The sequence below is a fragment of the Trachinotus anak genome, unplaced genomic scaffold, assembly GCF_046630095.1.
Source record: "Trachinotus anak isolate AG129_WGS33_773 ecotype Australia unplaced genomic scaffold, CSIRO_AGI_Tana_v1 ptg000015l, whole genome shotgun sequence".
Classification (NCBI taxonomy): Eukaryota; Metazoa; Chordata; class Actinopteri; order Carangiformes; family Carangidae; genus Trachinotus; species Trachinotus anak.
In genome coordinates this window covers 9,006,729-9,026,615 of record NW_027273866.1, presented here as the reverse complement: position 1 = coordinate 9,026,615, position 19,887 = coordinate 9,006,729, and the positions used below count along the sequence as shown (strand labels likewise).

Sequence of the window (19,887 nt, the reverse complement as noted above, 5' to 3'; positions counted from 1 at the left end):
TGTCAAGTCAAGGTTTTGACTTTTTATGACTTTTTTTGACTTAAAGTAAGTGAGACATTGAGCAGAATCATGAGATTTACCAGATTTCTTACATTTTAGATCCATATTATGAGTTTGGGACTGTGCTTGAAAATGCATACTGTTCATTATTGGGGGGGAAATATAATCTTAAACAGGCCTGTGTCGGTTCCCAATGGGAACTAGAGATCTCTGTTGTTAAAGGTCCCTTCAGTAGGTTATATTTGAGGTGAGATGGGCTGCGCCGAGCCTCTACCAGAAGAGTTTTATCACCATGTGCCAGAGCCCGGGATTTTTTCACTCTGCTCGGCTGCGCGCACCGCGCTGCCTGTCAGTGATTAACCAAACCCAGGGGGCGAAGCAGAGAAAGAGAAAGTGGAAAGAAAGGGTGTGTGGTGGGTGGTGCTGGTGCTGGTGCTGGTGGTGGTGGGGGGGGGGTGTTTACATCAATGATCTCGGGAAGCCATCCTCTATCAGTGCTGAGCAACCCCCCCCCCCCCCCCCCCCCTTTCACGCCATCCCTCCCCTTCGTGCGTAAAAGACAAAGAGGCAGGCCTACCGGACGCAGCTCCGCTTTCCCTGCCGCTCACCTGGAGCAGCGCGGCGCACACCGACAGACAGACAGACAGACAGACAGGCAGACAGACAGGCAGACAGGCAGGCAGACAGACAGGCAGACAGGCAGGCAGACAGGCAGGCAGGCAGGCAGGAGAGCGGACAGGTACATAGAGGAGCCGGAAGAACGAGCAGGTCGACTTGTCTCGAAAGTATTTTTTCCCATAGTTACTCCAGGTGTGACCTACGTTACAGCTCTGCCCACTGCTCTCTCTCTCTCTCTCTCTCTCTCTCTTTTTTTTTTTTTTGTAAACGCGATTTATTTATGAAAGTGGAGCGGGCACCGGAGGAAGCATGACCGAGCAAGGAAAGAAGCTGATTCTGGTCGTGGTGGATATTCTTTGTGTCTTCGTTGGTGAGTTGCCACCCTCCTCCTCACAATATGGCTGAGAATATGATTAGTTTCAGACTCTACAGCTCATCTTGTGTGTGTGTGTGTGTGTGGTTTTTTTTTTTTTTTTTTTTTGTGCGACTGAAACAGACATAAAACTCCAAACTTACATTTTAAAAAAAACAACTTGTATTGGAAAGTTTTCAAGGTGACGCATGGGATTGGCCAACACTGACACACATGATTTATAGATCTGTCACTGATAATCCACATGTTGCTTCACGGATCTTTATGCAAAATCAGAGCAAGGGACTAGCTCCTGTTAGAAAAATTCATGACCTACATTCAAAATATATCACTTGCACGACACTCTCTTGCACAGAAGCATAGTAGACACATTAATTAGCAGTGATTGTATATTCAGCACAGCAGTAGTCTACAATTAAACTTTGGTAGTCATCATTTGTCTCTATCTTGTTCAAACAGGCCAAACTGAGTCGTTCCCAGCATTGAGTAAGAACACATTTGCTGATCTCTGGTTGTCCCTAAAGTGATTTCTCCACTGAAATCACTCAGGTTAAAACAGGACACGTAGTATCTTATCTCACTGTCAGGGTTTCCAAATGCTGATTTGCTGAGGCCATGATACACTCACAGTTTGGTTTCAGAGTGTTTTAACTGCTCATTGGTTAAGTTAGTTGAGTGTCAGGAAGCACAAAGTGCAGTTTGGTTGTGTGTATGAATCTCTACCTGCCTCTTCATATCTTTGTTGAATAATTTCCAGTCGCTGTGAATGCATTCAAGTTTTTTGTACATTTTTCCTCCTGCCCCCTGTGGCCTCTTTCTTTTTTAAACATAGGGTGAGGAGGAAGAGCAAAGGATCACGGACAATGAATCTCTCTGTGACAGTAAAAATCCTGTTTTGGAAATAGTAGACCAGGTTTGTGTGTGTGTTTGTGTGTCTGTGTGTGTGTGTGTGTGTGTGTGTGTGTGTGTGTGTGTGTGTGTGTGTGTGTGTGTGTGTGTGTGTGTGTATTGAGGGTGGGCTCTCTGGTGGTGTATGTGTGAGTACAGTGCAGGGAACAAATTGGCTTGTTGCGACCTGCTCTGCTCTCTGAGGACGACACAAAGCCATTAACAGAACTGACGTCTTCCGGCTTTTTGTGTCACGTCTGCACACATTTTTTGGCCCCATGACGCTGACAGAGGTTGTCGTTCAGATGATGAGAAACAGGAGGTTGACGGCAATGTTGATTTCCCTTATTTTCTGGAGATGTTTTTAGGAGTGAAATATGGGGTCATAGCTAGAACTTGCCTGCAGTGGAATGCCTGTGTAGGCAGCAAAAAGCATTGAAGGTTATAGCATCTGTGTGTGTGTGTGTGTGTGTGTGTGTGTGTGTGTGTCCAGTTGTGGACCCATCTGGTGACTGACGGGGAGGAATGATAATGACTGTTCTTCTGTTCAGCCCCCTCTGCACCCATGATGTATGTTCATGTATGTGTGCACACCTGACGAGGAGTCCAATGTCAACGCCCTTTCCACAAGTTTTTGTGGAAAGAAAAAAAAAAAAGTCAAAAACTTTTTAACGGCTGTAAATGAAATAATATCTCAGTTAAAAATCTTAGGAGGTCAAAACTCCAGCGATGCTGGCAGTTTATTTTTATTGTTCAGCTTAGGCCGCAAACCCTGATGAAGGCCACAAGCCGAAACGCATTGGATGAGGAGCGATAAGGACTTCTCAAATATGTTGTTTGGCTGATTTTACTTTAAAAAAATGAGTCAAGATATTTCTTAGGAAACTGAATAATGTGTTGAGAAAAGAGCCTTTCCTTCTTTGGATGAGTCCAGTCATGCAAAAAGAACTCTCAAAATGAAGTGCTTGTTTAATAGTAAAGCATACTCAAGTGATGATTAATGACGAGTCAACTAGATATTTCTCAGCTTACAAAGTCTTTGGCTGACTAAGCTTGAAGTTTATGCATTTATCATTTCACAATCTGTGGTGTGAAAGTGTGGCGTGAGAGTTTAGTCAGGTGGAAGTCAGTCACACACCTTTTTTAAAAAGTGAGAATATTTTCTTTAAGAGTTGTGCTCTGACGACGGTGGCATTCGGTATCTATATGTTTCTGTGTATAGATAAAATAACCAGATGAAGATCAGCATGTCAAACTCAAATATAGTGATATTTGAAAACAAATATGAGCTCTGTGCATTAGGAAACACTTTAAAGAGAAGCTGTAATGTAAGTGCAATGATCAAGCTAAAACTGTAACAACTAGTCGATTAATCAGTTGGTCGAGCAAAAGAAAATGAATCATTTAAGTAAATTTTCAAGCAAAAATATCAAGTGTTTGATGGTTTCAGCCTCTCACATGTTAGAATTTGCTGGTTTTCCTTGTCTAACAGACAAAACAAGACATTTGATGACACCCTAAGCTCTAGGAGATTGTGATTTTAGTTTTCACATTTTTCTGTTGTTGATGGACCAATTGATAAATTGAGTCAGTTGCTGTCCTAGACCAAACAAGTAGAGTGATGCAGAGTTTGTTTTTTTGAGCTAGAACTCAAAATGCTGTACCAAAAAAAGAAAACAAAAAGAAGATATAGTGTAAAATATCACATATCAAATTGCTTTTTTGTCCAATCAACTTTCCTTAAACCCAAAGACATTCAGTGTACTCTAATTATAGACGAAGAAAACCATCAAATCTAAACGTCTAAGAAGCTGAAGCCATCTAATATTTGGTTAAAAGTGAGTAAAACAGCTAATCGATGATCAAAATATCTGCAGACCAATCAATTAGTTTACCATTTATCACTTCAGCTCCACAAATAAGCTCAGAAAACTGAACTGTAACACAGCTTCAAAGACCTGGAAACATTTAACATGTACGTTGATACAACAATAAACTAATTAACCATATATCATGATGTGATGTATTTCAAATCTGTAGTGCTTCCCTGGATGTGCATTTATTATCAGATTAAATTTTATCTTTTTTTGATTTCTGTTTTTAAATCATAACCTACTGTGGTTTTTTGGGCTTGAAAAACAGTGGAAGCTAAACCATCATCAGGTTTGATCCCCCTTATTAGGAAGTTTTTAAGTCTGTAGAGGTCTATGTGTGTGTGTGTGTGTGTGTGTGTGTGTGTGTGAGTGATACGGTAGGAATGTGCTGAATGTTCAGATTGTAACTGATCTCTGAATCTGTTCAGTGTTTTATTTCTCCCTCTTCCCCTCTGCAGTCAAACCTCCATCCTGCCATTATTTGTTACCACTGCATCAGTAGATACCACACAACTTCCAAGAGTGCACACACACACACGCACACACACACACGCACATGCACACACACACACGCACACGCACGCACACACATGCACACACCCACGCACCCACGCACTACTGCACACCCACATCTCCCTTTGACACTGTCAGAACATCTGTTGTTACAATAAATATTTATCAGTCATGAAATGAAGTTACATTTTGCATCACAGTAAAATTAACAACATTGTAAAAATGAACCTTTATGAGAACAGGCTGTTCTGTCCTTTTTTCGTTTCCCTGGTCTCCATCTCGTCTTTACATGCAGAGTATCTGGACTCTATCAAAAGGCAAAAACAATATAAGTGAAAACCAGATCCTTTTGTGATACTGGTCTTGTCGTTTTATGTTTTCTTTTAAAAGATTTGATTTTTTTTTTAAATTTTTTTATTTTTTGCTAAATGCTTTGCACTAAACATGAAGCTGCAGTCGGTTAGCATAGCTTAGCACAAAGCCTGATAGAAGCAGAAACAGCTAGCCTGGCTCTGTCCAAAACTAACAAAATACGCCTACCAGCACCTCTGCAGGTCAATAATTAACATTTTATATTCAGCAATTTGTTGTAAGTATAAAAATAAGTGGTTTTTCACGGGGTTATGAGCTGGACTATTTCATGGTTGTAGGCAAAGCATGAAGACTGGAAACGGGGGAAACAGCTAATCTGGCAAGAAATAGCGCAGCACATGACACCCTGAAAACACTACAGTGCGTTGCTTCTGCACTTCAGTTTTTGTCCACATTAAGCAAAAATAGATATAAGGTGTTAAGTAGCGAGCTTTGGAGGTGCTGCTGAGAAGATTCTTCTTCCTTTGAACAGAGCCAGGCTATAGCCGTTTCCCACCTCATGCCAGTTTTTGTGGCAAAAAGAGTCTGACCCTCTTTAGCTTTTAGCTTCGTGTTTAGCTAACAGACAGGAGAATATGTGTTGGCAAGGAAGTGAATAAGTGTATTTCACAAAATGTCAAACTACCCTTTGAATCATTTTTTGTCTACAGTTGTTCAGGTCACAAAGTTGAGCAAATGCACCTGCACACAACTGCCCGAACGCTTTGCTTTACGTTTGAAAGTGTTTTGATGTTCTCAGTTATTGCATTTGTGCATTAAGAGACACTGAAGAGCTTGACTGGCTGCATGCCATCAAGAGCAAGCCCAGCTGTTGCTGCACTTTTGCTTTACACAAGTAATCATCAAGTAATCAATAGTTTCACTATCACTGTTTAATTACTTTTATGGCAACTCCTTTTTGTTTCTGTTCTGGTACTTTGACCTAATCCAGGGTCAAAAGAACATTTAGTTAATGAAGCCAATACTTTTCATATGAGGCCGCAGGTTCAAACAAATCAGATTTATAGTTGAAATTTTTAATTGAGAGTAATTTCACTTCATTTGAGGCACTCATTATCTGCACTGTACCCATCTGGCAGGATGAAAGGAGCCATAGTATGCATCCACAAGCAGATATTATCCTAACTTTGGCATCCAGGAGCCAAACTTGCAGGTCAGCAACCCCTAAAACTTAAAAGCAAATACCAGCCATTCTGAAAATTCACGTATCAGTCTGAGCTTTGGGCCTTTTTTTTTTTTTTACCATTTAATTTTCTGGATTATAAAAGTACTTAATATGTTGACACTATGGTGAAACATTTGGAAAGTAACTTGCTTGTTTAATTTCACACATGTCTTACTAACACAGGATGTTTGTGTTGGGTAAGACAATAAGAAGCTGTTTGTGTAAACCAGTGCAAACAAATGGAGGAAAAGTGGTGTGTAAATAGTAAATTATGTTGCGTGTACTCTAAAAGACAGATGAACAGTTTTAGGGTTGCATCACTTAATATACTGATTGTTATCAGCAAATAGCAAACAGCCTCTCAAGTTCCCAGATTCCAAGATTACAACAGTTCATAATCCCAATATAATGAAAACAGTGCTCAAACCATTACTCAAACATCGAAATAGTTACGGATTCATTTTTTATCATTTAACTACTAATCGACCAGTCATTTCAGCTCGACATGTTGAGAGCAACGTGGAAATGATCAGTGACACAATGTGTGCCGTTGAGGCCTCACCTCAACGGCACACAATCTGCGGTGTGGAAGTGAAACTGGACCCTGCTTGTGTAGGTGTATTAATACAGTTCCACCCTTTACTACCCATCATCACAAGCTCATGATTTAACTTAAGCGTTGCAGAAGTGTTGTGATTGAGAGGCAACGCGGTGCTTGACTGACAACGGCTGCAGATTTGAACATTTTGCCGACATGTTTGAGATGCTCCTTTTTAACAGTTTTATTGACACACATGCACACACATGCACACACAGTATCTGCCGCTGCCAAATATGTGTCAAAGTCAAGCAGACAGTGTTGACTTGTGCTGCCTGACATTCCTGTGTGAAAATTAGAGATGTTGAAGAGAACCTGTGTATGTGTGGTAAAATTTGGGGTCCCCAGTGGTTTCAGAAGGTCCTCTCAGTGCTGCTGTGGTTTATTGTTAGAGGAAGAATTATTTCTGTTTTCTGTGTCTTTGATTAAAGGTCAACGTCAGTTTTTCAACCTTACTTCACACACTTCAGCGAGGTATGAGCTTCAAAACCCTGCAGGATCAGCTGCTTCAGAAAATGTAATTATTGAAAGTCTTTAGAGAGCAGATCTTATCACTATAACCTGCATCAAATGCACAATGAATAATAATAATCAAGGTGCTGATTTATACATATTTTTTCTAATTCATAATCACCCTCCATGAGAGGGAGTTAAGAAACCATTGGAAAGAGACTTGGGTGAAACAGTAACTGAGTAGTACACAGTACATATGCTCCATGGCAGTAAGGCAGCGCTTAATTCCGTTTAAGTTGTTCCACAAGTTACTGACAAATGTAATTCAGCATTTTAATGCATACTTCATTCATCTTCTAAGATGGTTAAGCTGCTGCTGTGAATTTATGTAATTTGGCAACTTCCAACTGATATTGATACATGTCAGTAAATGTTCTGATGACATTGTTTTCCACAGAAATATCAGATTGTAGTGACTAAAGCATAGTTCATAGTCTGAATTAGAGGAGTGTGGTAAATTTTGCTTTTGCTAAATAGCCAACACTAGGATAAACAGCTGTTTACTTACCAGTCTTGCCAAGAGCTTTTACCATCACTGCTTTTACAAGAAAAGGTTATAATACACCCTCTGAGCAGGGTTACTTCTTAAGGGCAGCCTGGACTAATGTAGGCTATGTACAAATACTTTTAACACAAAGTTCACAGTGAGTTCAGACACATTTATTTATGTTTAACCAAAACCAAATTTTTTTCCCTGAACTTAACCAAAGTGTTTTGTTGCCTAACTGCAGACGAACCCTGATTTCTGGCGTAACAGTTGTTTCATTCGACGTTCCCTCTGAACGTAACACAGCCACAGATTTAGTTTCCTGCTAAATGCATTTGCTGTTGCAGTGTAGTTGTATATGAACATAATTTCAAGGAAACAGGTTTGATGTGGCACAATAACTACTGTAGGGCAACCAGACCCCTTACTGGTCATTTCTGGCACATCGGAGACACCGACTACATTAAAGGTGCCTCAAAACACAAACATACACACAAAAAAAATAGCATGAAAGGATCAAGTTGGTCAGAGGGACAAACACAAAGATGTCAGGAAAACTATGGTCCCCTTCATTGCTCTCCTGGAGGAAGTCCAAACCAAGTCAAATGACTTCTTTTCATCCTTTTTTTGCTTTTATACTCTTCACTGATTTAACTACAGCTTTCAGTTCAGTACCAGCTTAATGAAAAATAAATTTGACAATTCACAATGCTTATGAACATCTAAAAAAAATCGAAAGCATTCTGATCTACACCTTTCTGAACCAGTTTTTGAGATAAACTAAGTAGCAGAGGATCTCTGTTGCAGGCGCCAACAATGCATTCCAGAGCTCAGGGTGTTATTGTTCAAAATCGTGACACTCAACCTTTTCATACAAAAGTTTTTTGACTCCAAATCAGCGGATATACCAAGAAAAAGCTTTTGATCACCCAGTGTTGTGTAGGACTTTCCCAAGAAAAATCCCCACTCTCACAGGAAGTGATGCACTTTCTCTCCAACAACAGTTTGCTGAGAATCAGTAGATTAGCTCCTCAAAAAACTAATGAACAATGATGAGCTGTTTGCCAAGTGATAGAATTTTTTTTTTTTTTTAGAAAGCAGTACAGAACAAACACGGCATGCTTTACCCAGGACTAAAAAAGGCTGCCAAAATAAAAAAAAGAGAAGGATCGTCAAGATAAATATTGGTTTTCTGAGCACCTCAGTGTGATGTGGTACACCAGTTGCGAATCCCGGTTAGCTAACAAACTGCGAGGTTGCCAAGCAGACCCACAAAACTCACAGTCGCCTGTTTGAGATTTGACATGCAGACCTCAGACAGATGTTTACATGCAACACTGTTACCCATTTATGTCTCTGTTTTTTCCAGTAAATGTCTCAATTATTCGGCTCTCAAGATGAGTCACAGCAGACTCCGGCCACTCATCTTAAGAGCTGAATAACAGGAACACTTCCCACTTCCCGATGGGTCGGAGGTCAAGGGGAAGTTGTACTTGCGTCTGATCCCAGATTCCATCATGTTTATTTTCTCAAAGAGGAATCAGGGGTTCGCTCTTTCCAGAGAAGATTGGGAAAGCGTAACACAATACTTTCCCTTCTTCCCTTTTTATCTCTCCTGCAGACTGAAGACACAAACTCAGCAGAAACTCTGTGTGTGTGTGTTTAGAGAGAGAGATTGGAAGCTGTCTCTTCATTGTCTGCAGCTGTAAAAGTTCACTGAGCTGGTATTTGTCAGCAGTAAAAGTAACAATGCCACATGATAAATATACCCCATTATACAAGCAAATGTTCTCCGGTCAATGTTAATGGTAGTAAAACAAGTATTAGGAGGAAAATATAGTCAAAAGTGAAAGTATTGATGATGAAGAAAACTAGAGTTTAGATTTGCTTTCTGGTTGGTTTAAAAAAAAAAAAAAAAAGTTTTGGGAATAGTTGGATAAAGAGAGAAAGAGGGATGAGGAGGAAAGACGGAAAGTGAGAATATTCCTTAAAACTGCTTTAGATCCTTTTTAAAATACATCATATCACTAAGATGAAATAAAGTTTTTAAGATTTCCTAGAAGCTGACATTTTGTTCATACAAGACTTACTCTTTTAAAACTCACGTTTAGAGTAAAATCTCAACCCACAAATTAACTAGGCGCTGACAGTCGATAGCATTAACTAAATTACTGAGCACAATTATCTCAAAATTGTACCTGAAGGAATGGTTAAACATTGAAGGAAAAACACTCATTCACTTTCGTTCTGAGCCTTAGAGAGGATGATTACAGTTTCCCATGTGTAAATATGATTCACTTAAACTTCCAAGTCATAATTACGACTGGGAAAGTCGAATTTTTGTGAAAACGCCAATATATCAGAAGTTCCTGCAAAAGCAAACGTGGATGTCTCATGTCAGACAAAGTCTGTTTTTAAAAGTGAACATGTCCAACTCAGCAGTGAAACAGCTATCATCATGGCCATTAACAGAAATAGGTTTGCTTCCCAGGTAGTACCTTCTTTGATGAACTGTCAAACAAATTGAAGTCAGTTGTACTTGCTGATATTTTTAAGCATATTTGTGACTTTGGTCATCTGTGTAGGCCTGGCTGATGACCACTTTGTGCTGAGTTGTTGCATTACTAAAAGTAAAGTGTGTTCAAAAGGAATGCCATGAGTAGTCATTATTTATCAATTGTATTTTCAAAATAAGTGCAGTATACAGGAGAAAAAAAACCTAAATGAAATCAGAATTTGGTGTGATCACCTTTAATGTAATATACATTAAACGTAAGTGAAAGTAACTAGTTGCTGATGACAACTAAATCAAGTCAAACTCAAAATTAGACAAAGACGAAGGGGAATTCTGGAAGTGTATAAAAACAAAGAAGAATTTGGGGAATGAATCTGTCTGTCCTCAGCTTGACCCAGCCTGGGATAGGGGAGGCTGCCCCACCAGGACAGGCCTACAAAAACATACCAGGCCTTCTGGAATAATAGAACAGATTAAAAACAGCCAGTTCTGCTCAGATAATAGGGACTCTCTATGGGCTCAGCTCCCAGAGGCTGTTGGAGCATGTTTGATACGAAGGGGGATCGACTTCCTCACTGAGTCTGTTGTTAAATAAGCTTAGCAGCGCTTACGTGTGTGTGTGTGTGTGTGTGTGTGTGTGTGTGTGTGTGTGTGTGTGTGTGTGTGTGTGTGTGTGTGTGTGTGTTTTTGAGGCCATTGCCCAACTCTGTCCACTCACATCACCACCCTGGCAGTGTGTAGCCACTAGAGACTTGACAAACATGCAGCCTCTTATCTAAATGTTATCCCTGCACCCTGCAGAGTAAACAATGGTTGGGCAGCACTTCAAAGAGGGGCTGAGAGTATGCTTGACCTGCTAGAATAATGAACTCTGAGATGTGAAGAGCAAAGGAGGGGATGTGAGGGGGGGGTCCTTTAATGAAAATAAATTATCTTAAAGGAGGAAACTGCTTGTCATCAAAGATCATTAGTGGCACTTTTTCAGAGATGGCCACAGATATCACATCCAGCATTTAGGCCTGTTCACGTCTTCCTCAGGCAGTGTTCTTATATTGTACAGTAACATAAACTATGGGCAGGGCAGACTGATGAGGCGCTTATTGAGACATTCACATGCATATGGAAAGGAATGTACACAGTAGCATGTCCAGTTTTTAATGCAGTGCAGTACAACAAAGCTACTCAACATGAAATGGTGTCGCTTTTATTGTACAAACAGTATAATCGAGAGAGCACTCTAGTACACACACTAGAAAAGTAATATAGTAATATTCTGATTGGTTAAAGAAGGTGAATGGGAGTTTCCCATATTTTAATTTCACAAACATCTAAACATATATATTGTTAAAAATGTAATATGTTTGCTTGTGATTCCTGTACGTGCCTCACAGATTAAATAACCGCTGCTTTGTAAATATGCACAGAACTTTGTTGTGAATTAGTTTATAGATTTAGTTTTTCAGGCCCACCTAGTGCTTCGTTCATGTCATTATGTGTCTGTCTTTGTATCAATCTATTAATAGAATTGTAGATTAAGGGTGTTTTTCAACTTGTATTCGTTGAGTTTGTAATTTGGCTGTCGCCATCTTGTTTTGTTTTGTTTTTTTAAAGCCAGAAGAAACCATATTTTGATGAGAAGGTGGAGCTGAGGAGGAGTGAGGGGTGGATCTGACCTGTTCTCTCTGAGCTCCACTGGATCCAGAAACTAATAAAAATCTGTTACTGAGCCACAGCAATAAACTGGGTGACATGTTGCTTCATCACCATGAACATGGGCACTGTAGTTAGTTTTGAGTTGAACCCACATACACGTCCTCCTTTAGTCCCCTACAATAGTAGAAAATAGTCTTCTACAAATTCACTATTTACTCCTGTTTGAGTAAAGTTTCCTAAAAACTACAGTTCCCAGTTGTTTTAGAACAATATTAAGCCTTTAAAAAAATGTCTTCGGCAGGAACCCATTGGCTTGGGGCAGAGAGGCAAAGCAAGTTTATTTGTGTTTGTGAAACACATTTTATACTAAAAGGCTACTCAAAGGGATTTACATTAAAAAAAACACACACCATAAAAACATCAAAATGCAAAACATTTTAAAAGACATCAGAAAGATAAGATAAGAGAAATAAACAGGTGTGCTGCAGCTCTGTGGTGCACAGTAACTAAATGCTGCTTCTCCATGTTTAGTTAGCAAACAGCAGCAAAGAGATGCAAAGAGGGTTCATATAGTAGAAGACAGTCAGAGATGTGATTTGGTCCTAAAACATTAAGAGATTTATAGACAAGCAGCAGAGCTTTAAACTCTGTTCTCTGACACGCCGGAAGCCACAGACTGGGTAGGTCAGAAAGTATTGTGAGAGGGATTAACACGATGTTGGTTTTGGTCTTACAATATCACCCACTGCCGCCTTCTTTTTACTCTCCTGAACCCACAGTGCACCATTAAAAATCATATTGTATTAACAAGCATTATTTACACCCACAGAGCCTTATTTTACATTTTTGTAGACATCTGTTTCCAAAGATGTCAAATCTATCAGGCTGAGTTGTGGTGAAATGTGTATAAATGGTGTACAAGACGTCTAGTTTATGTACCACGCAGAATATATTGTATACTATATATACATACTATATGTGACACTGTCATTGAGTATGGAAATGTTATTAATGCAACTTAATGTGAACTTGATGTGGAAAATAGAGACTTTTTGCCATGTGTGTCTTCTACCAGCCCATTTTTATCCTTCCACCTTTTCATTTTTAAACTTCCTGCTTAGATACAGCCCACATTCACCCCACCAACCTCGTTCCTGCCGGATATGTTTAGTGTATTTTATATTCTTGTGAAGAGGAAACACTGGGTATAAATGTTCACGCCTGGCAGACTGCCACAGTGTGTATGACCTCAGACTTAATTCACACTCTTCCTCATATGTACACATGACATCACGCCAGAATTACCGCCACAAAATTACCTGTCAGGGACATGTTTTTCCTTTTTGTATTTGCGTGTCCTCGTGTGGTTTCGTTTAGTGCTGCCAGTCAGAGCGACGGCAAAGACACACTTAGGAGGAAGGAAGCAATCTGTTAGTAGAGAGCCGCTCTACCCAATAAATACACCTCTCCCGCTTACAAAAACAAACTCCATCCATTCCCTTACTCTTATTGGCTTCAGCAGTTCAGCATAGAGTTCTGGAAAACAGGAAAACTGTTTAAATGTTGTGGTGTACAAAGGTCCTGACATCATTCTTGGAGATTAGACTATTGTGCTGCACAGATTTAAGAGACAGCTTTATGTGCCTCTGCTGCTGCTGTGCCAATCCTAACTCTTTTGTTTGCACTGTTAAACCCAATGTTTGCTGTCTGTCTTCCACAAAAGCACACAGAAACAAACCATTGCTCATTACAGGCCTATAAATATATGCATTTTCTAAAACCTCTGCAGGTTGTAGCCCACATTTTGTGTATATGTGCACGTCTTTGTACCTACAGTATATGAGTGTGTGTCCTGGTTCAATCCTCAGCTCCCAGGCCCTTCACTGTGTAAACGGTGCCCTGAGGTCAAAGGTCACGGTTGTCCTGTCCCGCGTGTTTCCATAGTGACAGGCAGTTCCTCCATAGAGAGTTAAATGCGACCTGCAGAGGTGAAGGTGTTGCCATCAAACTCTGTTGGTGACAAATTCATTTACTTGGCAGAGTCGAGGCTTCTGGCCAAAGCCAAAGGATTAGTCCATCAGTGTGTTCTTAGCTGTTTCCTGAGCTGCACCTCATTGTGTTGTAGTTCATGTTTGACTTGTCAGTGCAAAACTGAGGGGTCTTAACTGCTCTCAGGATGGACCTCCACCTCTTAACAGTACAGTGTGGTTCCCAAAGACTACGCTGTAACTGCTGCAATGCCTGTATTCACATCCTTGATAGCAGTTGGCTTGTCCTCATTTTAAACATGCATTAAGTGAGGTTTTTTATTTTATTTTATTTTATTATTGGGGCTTTTGCGCCTTTTATTTGATAGGACAGTGGAGCCTGACAGGTAAAGGGGAATGACATGCAGGAAGGAGTCGAACCCGCAACTCACCTGCTAAGAGCATTTGTGCTCATGTGGTATGCGCCCTAACCATTCAGCTACTGGGTTCCCCCGACTCTATAGAAAAACATTTGTTTTGTTTATGTGGTTCCATCACACTTTTAAAGCAACAGGGTATTGTTGACACTGTTTTCTCTCATGAAAAGTTGCATCTACGGTAGCTGGAACAAGGAAATTGTTGAAATACATCCTTTCTAGTCCATGGTTTATTTTATTTTTTTTCATATGTCCATCATCATGGTTTGACTCGGGCGTTGTATTACTCTAGTTTCAAACCTATTTTTTTTAGCAGTGCAGTGATTTTTGTGCACACTCATAATGCTGAGGTCAGACTGTCATCTCTTCTTTCCCCAGCGGCTCTGCCCTCAGCCATCCTGACACTGATGTTCAGCCCTTACCAGAGAGCGATCTACTGCAATGACGAGAGCATCAGCCATCCGTACAGGAGAGACACCATCTCCCATGGGGCCATGGCTGCCGTCACAATCACCTGCTCCATAGTCATTGTGAGTCCCCAAGTCGCGAGCCCATAACAATGTGTTTACACCAAAATAAAAAATAAATCAAATCCTTTTTTGTATCTCTTTCCGTCACAGATCACCACAGGAGAGGCCTATCTGGTGCACACCAAACGTCTCCACTCCAACTCCCAGTTCAACCAGTACCTGTCTGCTCTCTACAAGGTCGTGGGCACCTTCCTGTTTGGAGGAGCCGTCAGCCAATCACTGACCGACCTGGCAAAGTTCACCATAGGTCGTCCCCGTCCAAACTTCTTAGCCGTGTGCGCCCCGGTCAGCTGTAACGGATACATGCTGCATATCAACTGTACCGGAAATTCTCGCAATGTGACTGAATCCAGGTGGGCTACACCTCCGCTACACCTCCCTCACTGTCTTCATCATGTAGTGAAGTTTGACACAGTGACTCCAGTACCTGTGGGATTCAAGTTGCTGACAGCTCATATTTGAACTGATTTAAAATGTTTGACCATTTACCATTTAAGATCAGATTGAGTAAATTTGATCTGAAAAATTCTTGCTCTTTGCAGGGTAAAAAAAAAAAACTCTGCATGTTTGATTAATTTAAGATTTACTTGAATTTAACTAAACTAAAGAAAGTGTGGCTCAGTTTGCAGCATTAAATCCAGGACAATAATAATCTTAATGGTACAGTTAATGCAAAAGTTCAATCACATCAAAATGTATTGTTTGAATTGGTGCATTGGTTCCATCATCAGTGTGTAATTCAATTAAAAGGTATTACATGTATCAAACTGCAGCTGGACAATAAACTGATTCTAATCATATTGCTCTTTATCATTTCATCATATCATTTGAAAATCACTGGAAAAAATGTGTGAATTTTGTACGTTAATGGTTTGCCGTCGCTGTCTTTGCTCCTCAGGTTATCGTTCTACTCCGGCCACTCGTCCTTTGGGATGTACTGCATGCTCTTTCTGTCGGTGAGTGTGTCTGTCTTCGCGTGAGACTTTCTGTGGCTGTGAAATGTCTGTTTACCAAAAACAGCCACAAGTGACTCAAAAACAGGAGAAGGTGGTCGACAAGGACGCACAGCTCAAGAGTAAAAACATCATTGTTGTAATTACACACTGTACAATGGACGGAAGATGAGGGACTTGGTGGTTTAATCCCTGCTGGGGTTTGAAGGACTGGAAGTCTGCTCAAGCTGCTGAAGCATCTGTTACATTAGCAGCTCCTTCAGGAATTAGTAAAATATAACACATGAAAAGAAGATTGAATATTTTCATCACATTATGCAGAACTGGACATTAAAAGAAACCTCTTACTAACACTTTCGGATATTTGTTAAATAATTGTAATACATATTTTAAATTAAAGTTAAAAGTTAGATTGGTCATAATTTTATGTGGCTTTAAACCTTTTCAGCTGGAAGTTGTTTTGTTTTTCATTCATGGGTAAATAACTTTTTGGCTACTCTTAGGGTCAGGTTTTCACTACAATTGCATAAATGTAAATGAAAAACAAACCTTGTTGGTTTCATAGTTTTTTTTTGTACATACTTAGACTGATATTTAATAAAGATGATTTCCAGTGAAAACGTCTCTCCAATCAAATGCCGTATCCATATATGTAAATGCAGGTTACCAATAGACAGGTTTAGATTTAGTTACCAGTCGATTTAAAATGTTTAACTTTGTGTGTGTGTGTGTGTGTGTGTGTGTGTACAGCTCTATGTTCAGGCCCGGATGCAGGGGAAGTGGACGCGACTGGTACGACCAACCATCCAGTTCTTCCTGGTGGCGTTTGCTCTGTTTGTTGGATATACACGTGTTTCTGACTACAAACACCACTGGAGCGATGTCCTGGTGGGGCTGCTGCAGGGAGCTCTCATCGCTGTGCTCACTGTGAGTTTTACAGTGTCTCTCTTTGTCATTATACAAAAACAGACAATGTGAATATTTAGATTGTTTTAAAGTTCGTATGTGTGGGATCTTTTTTTTATAGGATTACGACACCAAAAGGTGACAAAACTTTATCTCAATGCTTTGAAGTGTGAATAAGTTATTAGTTGTTACTGACCTCCTAATTCAAAACCTGAAGGCCTGGTTGAGCCTGCTCCTGCTTCCCGAAGGTCAAACTTGTGATACATTTAGGTGATTTTTGTCTTGTTAAGTCCAAAATGTTCCTGTTCGTCAGCTATTTGGGCCAACTTCCTGCTGATAAAGTGGTAAATACCCATGGAAAATGGTATGTGGGAATTCCGTGATTCACGAGTTACCAGGAATGGAAGAAGGCTCCCTATCTCTGCAACATTTGGAAGGCCCTTTAAATTGTACAGGCCTTGAAACTTTATGTTAACAAAAGTAAAAGATAAAAGTAAAGACAAAACATCTCAATCGCCCCCTGGTGGCTGGCCGCAGTATAGGTTATAAGCCCCACCCCTCCATGTTAGTACATTGGACAGGGGCCAAAGTTCAAATAAATTTTTCCCAAAGATGGCCTCAGTCATTTTAAGTGTTCAAGTGTTAAGTTTTCTGATAAATTTGGTTTATTTAGTTATTTGATGGTATAAAAAGGGGGCATGACATCATGATTGACAGCTGTGATTGACTTGTGGTTGAGATGGATGCGATGGATATAGCAGCTCCACCCCCCTGAGACTGTGTTGTATTGAAGAAATATTAGCAACAACTGTTAGTGCAATCCAACAACACTGCAGACTAAAGCCTCAAAGATTACAACAGAGTTGAATCCAGACCCACCAACCTTCAAAAATGACAGGTTTCAGGGGCATAACATGTAATCGCGATGTCCCTGGTTAGATTGTGGCAGGGGACCTTTTATTATGTGTTGTCCTCCAGTCTGACCCCAGTCTGGAAAACAATCTTAACAGTAATGTATAAAAAAAGATTAGTTTTATAAAGGTAGAATTTACACTCTACTGAACTTGTGAGTAACGAGTAACCAGTGCAGCAGATGTAAAAGCTTTCAGCACCAGTGTGTTGTTTTTACCTTAAATGCCCGTATCTCTCTTCTTTCAGGTTCGGTATGTGTCAGACTTCTTTAAGCAGCGACCCCCACTCTGCACACGACCAGACACGGCAGAGATTGAACACCTTGAACGTAAACCGAGCCCGCAGCCGGCCGACTCGCAGCACGGGAACCACTACAGCTACTCTGGACCTGTATGAGCACATGACTGAGCTCGCCACAGCTACTCTTACTAACCCAGGCATACACTTTATAACAGCAGCACCGTTACCAAAGGACATGTGACTTGCCAAAAAAAAAAAAAAAACAACCAAAACAAAAGAAGACGCACTGCAGTAACCACTAGCTGGAAATTCAGACTAGACCTGCTCCACTGTGGGACTTCCCAACAATTTTACAGCAACAACAACTCCAGAGATTCCCAAACCCTGTTGGCATAGAGGCTCCATCGTCTGTGTGTCTTTCGGTTTGGGTGTGTTTGTTCAATCACACTTGATTTGTGGTGTGGTTTTGTGTACATGTGAAGCGTGTTGTTCTGTTCGAAAGTGTGCAATGATTATATATATATATATATACATATATTTTTGTGATATTTTTTTTTTTTTTTTTCTTTATTCTGTGTTGAGAAAGTTTCAGATTTGTGTGGGAGAATTTATGCTGTGAGTTTGACTGAAAAGTGAGCAAAGACTGCAAAAGAAAGCGGTAAAAATTTCAAAAACCAACCAAACACCGACCAAAGATGTTTCTGTCCTGCAGGGAGTGATAAAACCTTGGAGGCTGAATGTTTTCTACTTTATTACAGTCAGATAAGACTGTTGATATTTTACCTACACTGGAGCTAGATTCTATCTGCCTGTCCTGCACACTTTTATCTATATTTTACTGTCGTTAGATTTTATGCATGTGGCTTTAAGTGCCATTTACAGACACCATGTATAGTCCTAACATTTTTATTGTGTTTTATACTACTCTAATAAATTGTGTAGCTTTTAAGAATGTATTACCACTACTTCATAGTGACATCAGTGAAACTTTGAGCTGGCAACGCTGTTTCCTTCTTTTATAGAGATAAACGATTTAAAACCGAGAGTCAAGGACAAATGGAGACATGACTGGGATGTATTCATCCTATTTTTTTTTTTTTTTTTTTTCAGTTGTCTTGAACCTCAAGTGCTTTTTAGTTCAAGTCCGACACAGACTAAATACACTTTCATGGACCTCTTCCTCCCCTCTTATGTATAACGTATACGTAACACAACGAAACATATGTATAATGTATTTTTGTTTTCATAGAGCTATACTCTGCTATGTTGGTCAAAACAACTTTGCACAACACACTGACGTGTTGGTTCGTGTCTGGACCTGCACTTGATAGTTGTGAGATTCCAGAGGAATTGAGCTGTTGAGTCACTTCCAGCGGTGGTTTAAAAAAAAAAAGGCTCTGTTCACACACAAGTTTGATCAGAGTGCTGTCAATATATTATTTTCTTCTCCTGGCATAGATATGATCCCTGCTGGGGGGATTTTTGATACAGAGCCATGCTAAGACCTGCTTTCAAAGAGTTTATCAAAATGACAAATGTTTTGTAATTTGGCTCTTGGTGTAATCATGCAAATAGTTTTAGTTTTATTTGCCCCAGTTTTGCAATATCGACTTCTGAGATTTCAGCCTCCACCCCAATACAGTGGAGGTTAATTAAATTGCTCACATCAATTAAAAATTTGACATCTTTTTCCAGAGAAAGTGTTGGGTAATTCTGGATAATCCTCAGTGTCAGCCATTGGGCAAAATGAAATTAGTACAAAAATTACATTTACAAGTGTAAATAGTACAGATTAATTAGGAAACAATGTCACTGTTCAATAAACTGCTCACAGTTTTAAGGATTCTTATCAAAAATCAAATATTAGACTTTTGTAAGTGTCAAATAACAATGATGGTATCTGACTCAAGAGTTTTGGTCAGTGTGGGCAGAACTACTTTCACTTCTTTCTACCAAAGAAATACTCCCTCCGAAAATTGTTTACACTGTGTTCAAGTAACAAGGACACTGAAAAGAGAGCTGGTTAGGTTTTGTAATGTTTCAGTGCTGTGAACACCACAAACAAATTCTTATTCGTCATGTTGTGGCGTGGCAGCAGAAATCTCAGAATGTCAGAAAACATTGTAAATTGTCTTCGTAATTTAGGTGAGCCAGTTATTTAAACCTGCTTTGTTTTTTGTGTTTTTTTTTTTGCAACACGCTGTAAACAACACTGATAAACTTGCCTTATAAAGTGGATATCGTGATTTTGAAAGCAGTTGTTTAGTCCCACATCCAGCATACACGTTGCTTCATGTCTGCTGATGAATATCAGTCCAACATTCAATTTCATCTTAACTCCTAAGGGAAATATATGGTTCTTCAACTGCTAAA

General features: G+C 39.9%; 1 protein-coding gene across 1 annotated transcript; it reads left to right on the top strand.

Moving 5' to 3' along the window:
* Window positions 1–583: 583 nt before the first annotated feature.
* plpp2a (phospholipid phosphatase 2a) lies at window positions 584–19,760 on the top strand. Its single transcript, XM_071497686.1, has 6 exons — window positions 584–988; window positions 14,352–14,503; window positions 14,594–14,856; window positions 15,402–15,459; window positions 16,207–16,383; window positions 17,521–19,760. The coding sequence occupies exons 1-6, from the start codon at window positions 928–930 to the stop codon at window positions 17,668–17,670; spliced, it is 861 nt and encodes a 286-aa protein (XP_071353787.1). The 5' UTR covers window positions 584–927; the 3' UTR covers window positions 17,671–19,760.
* Window positions 19,761–19,887: the final 127 nt, after the last annotated feature.